General features: G+C 37.8%; 1 protein-coding gene across 5 annotated transcripts in view; it reads right to left on the bottom strand.

Annotated features, from left to right (window-relative positions):
* Positions 1-884: 884 nt before the first annotated feature.
* The window catches only part of LOC144020037 (myosin IXb), a 32,389-nt gene continuing 26,640 nt past the window's right edge, over positions 885-6,633 (bottom strand). For 4 of the 5 annotated variants that reach the window (XM_077523096.1, XM_077523093.1, XM_077523112.1 and 1 more), the window contains 7 exons: positions 5,520-5,648; positions 4,400-4,505; positions 3,950-4,081; positions 3,729-3,852; positions 2,833-2,927; positions 2,623-2,747; positions 885-1,761 (listed from right to left, as the gene is read on the bottom strand). In XM_077523096.1, coding sequence (XP_077379222.1) covers positions 1,556-1,761; positions 2,623-2,747; positions 2,833-2,927; positions 3,729-3,852; positions 3,950-4,081; positions 4,400-4,505; positions 5,520-5,648 — 917 coding nt within the window. In that variant the 3' untranslated portion in view covers positions 885-1,555. Of the gene's footprint in view, positions 1,762-2,610; positions 2,748-2,832; positions 2,928-3,728; positions 3,853-3,949; positions 4,082-4,399; positions 4,506-5,519; positions 5,649-6,633 lie in introns of all 5 variants that reach the window. The other variant, XM_077523104.1, reaches the window with a different exon arrangement.

Consider the following 6,633-nt stretch of genomic DNA (forward strand, 5'->3'; position numbering starts at 1 on the left):
GATCGTCGTAACGTAGGAATGCTATTCTGACTACGTATGCTAGCCCGATAGAGGCAGCTGTCAGATCAGCATACGGGTATGCTGATCTGACAGAACACCGGCACCGAAGGCAAGGTTCCACTCCTCCACCAGGAGCCCCAGTACAGTACAGTGCAGTTTTTTTTGTTTTTTTTCGTTTTTTTTGTTTAGTACAGTGCACTTCATGGCGGGTTCTTTTGTGCCAGTGACGCAACGGAAATGGCCATAGATGGTAACGTTTATGTTTACAGTAGTTTTTTTACACCTGCAACCTCACAGATTTATAGGTACTGTAGTCTTATTGGGAGGAGCAACTTTCAAATGATTTTTTGCAGCCTTATTTTAATCTAAACAAATTTTATGGGATTTAGTGTAATCTTTAACCTGTGTAACTTTCATAAGCTTTATAGTAGCAGAACTTAAACCTTTGCAAATTTTATATAATCTACAGCTTAGTTCAACCTGCATGATTTTTATAGGATTTATATTTGCTGTACCTGTGCAACTTTTGAGACTTGTAGTACTCTTTTTTTTTTTTTTTTTTTTTTTTTAGTAATTGCAAATGTTCTGGCATTTAAGGCAAGGCATAATGTGGTTTACCTGTGAAACGTTTTGAGAATTTAAAGTACACATTTTTACACCGATGACGTTTTATATTTATGGCAGATTTTAAAGTGCAATTTAAATGGTTTACATTAGTCTTATTTTTCCCCTTTTCATCTTATGTAATTCATAGCAGCCTTTCTCAACCCCTGCAATTTTTACAGGATTTATAGCAGGCCAATTTGAATCACTTATTGATATAATCACTTTATTTAGAAGTCTATCTGTTGGGTTACATTTTTACTATTCCAGTAATAGGCAAATGGGGGAAAAAAATAATCAGTTTATTTGAAAGTCCAAGTCAAAAGTAGTTGTCTTGCCATAAATGCTACCTATAGAAGATGTAGAGGCATGCATATATGGAAGAAAAAATCTAAATATAGGAGGAAAAACATCAGTCGAAATGGCAACAATATGGAAACTGGATCAGTCAATGCAATACAAACAAAACAGCATCAAATACTATGTACAACACTAGAAATGTTATTTTTGTACAGTAATGTTTTTTTTGTTCATATAGTCCATCTCTCATCCTTGAGGAAGTGATCCATACTTAGTACCTTGTTAAACAGTGTACAGTAAAATCCACAATGCAGTGGGTCACTCTTCAATGGGTGGGATGTCCTTTGAGGGCCATTCTAATTTGATGAAAAAAAATACATTGCACATGTTTATTATTAATTAGTGGGTCAAATGTTCCTCTGAGGTTTTACGTCTTTTCAGAATGGAATGGCTGATTGCATCAAATGCTCAGGTGGTGATGCTGCATACGGCCCACGGGACATACAGTAGGTTCGCCACTCTAAGAGTGAAATATTGTAGTGACATATGTTGTATTGTTTATCAATGTATATAAGTGTTATAAATGTAATAGCAGCACTGGCAATTGGAAAAAGTCGAGAAGACAAAAGTGCACACCACGACAAGGGTGATGTTAACTAGCTGGCGTGTCTTCCTCCTTCGCCACCTCCTCTTCATCAATGTAAGGAATTTCCAGGTTGTCAAAGCTCGAACTGACCACTTTTTTGTCATCCAAAGTGGGCGAGTTGGATGCAGCGAAGCACTCGGGGTTGACGACGTCCTCCGGCACGCGGCTGACTTTGCCCGTCCTGTCGACTGCTGGCTGCGTGCTTACCTTTGCTGCAGTCACAATACGTTATAATGTTACACAATAATGCTACTTCATAGTTCATGTCAAGTCGATGTACACAACATTGTCGAGCGAATACACGTCAGTGTACTGCAATGAAACGTAATATCCGAAAAAAAAAGAAGCTTTCAGATGAATGCAATTGTGGTGTTCATTTTTGTGGGGGTGTCATATTTTGTAACTCATTCACTGCCAGTCATTATAGAAAATTTTTACATTTCCAATACTCACGTGATATTACATTCAATAATTATATATAAACCGAATCTACCAAATAACAGAATAGACTCCCTACTTTTTGTCCCGTCCCGTTCTTTTATAATTGACAGCAGAAAAATGTAGGTTTGCCAAAATACAGCCATTTCTCCCATGGACTCTGAAACTGTGTTTATTTCCTATAAAATTCGGCAATGATGTCATCTACCGGTGGTTGGGCATCAGTAAAGTTGTTTCCAAGTTTAATATTTACAGTGGAGCATGCTCAGATTCGCCCCCATTTAGCACCGCTCTAAAAAATACAATTGACAAGTATACTTGTCAAAGGCAGTGAATGTTAAATAATAATAATTTTTAAAAAAAAGCATAATTTAATGAAAAAGTTGTATTTGATTAAAAAAAAGAAGTAAATTTCCAGAAAAAAATACGTAAAAATAATTTTAAAAAAAAGTGTAGAATTGGAGGGAAAAAGTAGTACATTTGACCAAAAATAAACATTTTTGAGGAAAAAAAAAAAAAAAAAGACATTTTGAGAGGAAAAAAAAAGTCAGAAAAGTTTTCAGTTTCAGGTCACAAAGATTTGTATGCCATTTAGGGCCGAGAGGAAGGTTAGACCACCTTACCTCCTTACTGACCTTCCGAGTCCAGACTGCCGAGACGGTCATCCAGACTCTCCGTGCTCATGGATGACGATGAGTCCAGGATCTCATTGTCCGAGTTCTCCTGCTCCAGATCGGGCAGCCTGCAGGCCAGGTCCAACCTAGTGAGGTGTTACATACACACAGGCTTGACTGTAAATATCCACAAAGGGAGTAAATGATGCACACGAATCCAACGGCTCTTACTTTTCCTGCTTGATGGACTTGATTCTTTCAATGAGCGTTTTCTCATCCGAATCAGTCTGGTCGGGAATTTCCAGCTCAGATGGTTTTTCCACAATCTGCAGAGAGACGAGAGAAAAGCCATCAATTCTATGACATTACGAACCTCACGAGTTGCTGCTGAAGGAACCGAATCAAATCGTTACATTTTAAAATTGTTGCATGCTTGAATCATATCGCAGATGTGTATCAAATCTATTATTATCTATTATGGGAAATGTATAACTACCAAATACAAATCAGTTTGACATTATTGATTTGTTGTTTTCGCAGGTACAGAATTGTGAATATGCACAAGTCCTCTGTATTTCTAAATACTCTTTTATTTATTTATTTATTTATTTATTTTGGTAAATAATATGTTTTGCCTCATGCTTCTGTTGTATTATTTTCAATGTATTTTTAGTATAGTGTATTCTCCCAAAATTTGTGTATTGTTTTCTTATATCTTGGGTCAAATGTTTGTGTATAAAATTTGTCTAATATTCTGGTATTATTATATACTGGGGCATATCATAGTAAGCCTAGAGTAGTGTTACATCATCCGTGAAATGAAGTGACGTATTGTGTTGCTCCCCCCTTTTTTTTTTTTTTTTTTTTTTTTTTTAAATAACTGTACCTACTTTTACAACCCTCCTATCCCCCCCACACCCTTATTTAGTTATATTTTTACACATTATTGTTTTGGCTGTCATTAGATAGTGAAGACATACAAGACATACCTAATCTTTTGACTTGTCACAATATTTCTTTTACTAAAATGTGTGTACCTTTGACTCACATTTATTTTTTGTCATTGTTTTTCAAATGTGTATTTTTTTTCTGTAATATTGTTGATCTACTTTTAAAATTGTTCTTACCGTGTTTTGTCTCTTCAGCTTGAGTTGATTGACAGCCAAGGCCTCCGCATACTCCAGCTCCTGGATGTTTTGCAGCTTCTCCTTGTAGCGCCTGAACTGCTCTGAAATGAGGATCTCCACGCACCTGAACGCACGCATAAATACACGCAAACAGGCACGTCAATGCGCAACCCAAGCACATGTAGGGTATATCATAATATGTAGTGCGGAGCGTGACTCACGTGGTCGTCTTGGCCACGTCCTTCATGCCGAGCAAGGGGTCATCAGAGTTTGGGGAACGCAGGATGCATGGGGCGAAGACGATGGCGAGGGAGCTTGGGGTCATCTTGTTGTAATCTTCCTCATGGGCCACCCTGGAATCAAACACACACACACACACACACACACACTCACAATGGGCCTCATTCACTAATTATGTTGTCAGGTTCTGTGTTCAGCAAGCAATCTTTTTCAAATTTGTAATTTTTTTTATTCCTTTGTGTATTGGCTGAGGTGTGTTTAACAGATGCCCTTTTTGGGGGAAAAAAATAGACACGGGTTATATAAATTAGGCCGCCGCGGGCACACATACTGGTGGTGTGAAGAAAATGGGGCAGGTCTGGTTCACATTCAACTTGGGCGCAGGATACAAATTCTTACAATGATAGGAGTAACATAAAACGTCTTTTTACCGGACAAGGTGGAAGATGAGCCGCTCCAATGTGTTGTAATTAGCCAGGGGAAGTTCATCCACCTTTTGGTACACTGCCCGTATTCTCTCAGCCCTCTCTGGAAACTCTGCAAACAAACAACCGAGAGGGTCGATGAACTTCCAGAACATCAAAAGTATGCTCGGAATACGCTTTCAGAGCCCATGAAATTGCTACAGTACAGCCATAGCAGCAAATAAGGAATTTAAACATCTTCTGCCGCTTTTCTTTTTTACTTTTTTTATTTTAAATTTTTATTTTTTACATGCAATCATATGCGTAGATAAGTCAAGTGCTACCTCCACCAGTTCAAATCTTATGATTTTTTTTCTCCACATTATAGGTTCTGAAGAAGAGACAGACCAAAACTGCCTGGAATGCACACAAATAAGCTTCGGCTTCTACCCGTCAGCCCTTCTTTCGGATGTCAATGTTGCAAATAATGTGATGTGATTTATGTAAGCTGTAATGTGTCCGAAAGGAAAAAAAAAATGAATAAACCAAATGCCGGAAAGATCCAAGCCACTGTTATGCATACTGTACTTGCTGATGAGTTCTAGCTCACTCTTAAACACTTGCTGGCAACATGACAAATACAATGATGCCTTAACATGTGAGTGACTCGACTTAAGTTTGTTTTTTTTAGATACAAGCTATTGTTCATTAGGTCGATTTATTTATTTATTTATTTTGCTTTGATGTATGGTGGTTGCGAACTCAACTGACTTCACAATCAGTCGCACATTTAGAAAAGCAATATAACAGTACTGACGGTCATATATTCTTTATGTAAAGAATGGCTAATAATAGTGTCACACTGATGAGCTCAAAAGGAGTTGTGACGTCTAAAACGAACAGTGTATCCATCTGCCTGTCTTACACTGCCCCCGGGTGGCCAAGGCAGGCACACCAGAAAGAGCAGGAGCAAATGCCATTCAGTTGATGCAGTGTGATAAAAATTCTTTTGAAGTGCATTTAATTATGTCATTACTGTATGTTATAGAAATGATAAAATAATGTAGTGCTATTTTGTCATAAGTGTGGTCATGGAATGAATTCAACCCTTATCTCAAGACACCATTTTACATTCATACGGACTCACCCACAGCATGCAGGAAGTCACTATAGAGAGAAAAGGTCATGAGCGGGTCAGGCAGCTCTCGGAGCCAGCGTTTCACCAGGCCTGTGATGGTGTGGATGGGGTAGTTCTCCAGATTGGCAGCCTCGGGATCTAAATGTGATTAAAAAAAAAAAAAAAGTGCATGTGCAAGTCAGCAAATTTGAGACTTTAGCTCAAGAAATCAAAGGTACAATACTTTTTCGTGATCATGTCACCAAAGACTAACAAAGCTAATAGTTGCCGGAGTCTTATATTCTGATGAGAATGAAGTCAAATGGCCACATGGAATGTAAATGCTGCATCGACAGGTGAACACCTCAGTTGAAATAACAATGCAGAATCTGAATAGATTTTTAATTGAATTCACATGCGTGGTATTAAATTCATTTTGCCACTTCAAACAAACATGTAAACAATTCAAATGGAATAGCCAGGCTACATCTGGTCTGCTCTGTCTGAATGGAAATGTGTGCACTTGAAAAATGGCAAGATCCAGCCAGAACGACGGGACAACTTGTTTGAACCTACTTGTAACTTCTTTCTATCAAGCTGTTGTACTAATGCAAGTGTTAAAGTAATCCCAACTACTGTGCTAAATAAACATGTCCATCTTGATGAATGTTTACATTGATCGCCACAGGTTACATGGTTATAAAAGGGCTGTTATGATTAGTGTAGTGGCGCACATAAACGGCAGATCGGAATGGACATGCAAGTGTAAACAGTTGACTAGGGAGTTTTAGTTGGGGTGATTTCAATCGGAATGACAAAAAAGTAAACCCGGCACTAAGAAAAAGTGTGTAACCGTGAAACGGAGGGAAAAATAACTTGTTTACACAGGAACTTGCGTGGCTGAAATATATTTAATTAAAGCAATGTACATACACAAATGAATTTTTTTTTTTCAAGCAGATAAGAGTATCTTTTCATTTTACCAACAATGCCACTAGGTGACAGCATTGCTCTCGTTTACATGTCAGGCATCTTTAAAGTACTGCCATCCTTGAGAGGATAAGGTTTGGATGATAGATGGATTTTTTATCATTCACTACATTTGTTTTTAATTTGCATGACAGTTAATATTTTTTTTTTCAGC

This window comes from Festucalex cinctus, chromosome 1 (assembly GCF_051991245.1).
Source record: "Festucalex cinctus isolate MCC-2025b chromosome 1, RoL_Fcin_1.0, whole genome shotgun sequence".
In the NCBI taxonomy this organism is placed as follows: Eukaryota; Metazoa; Chordata; class Actinopteri; order Syngnathiformes; family Syngnathidae; genus Festucalex; species Festucalex cinctus.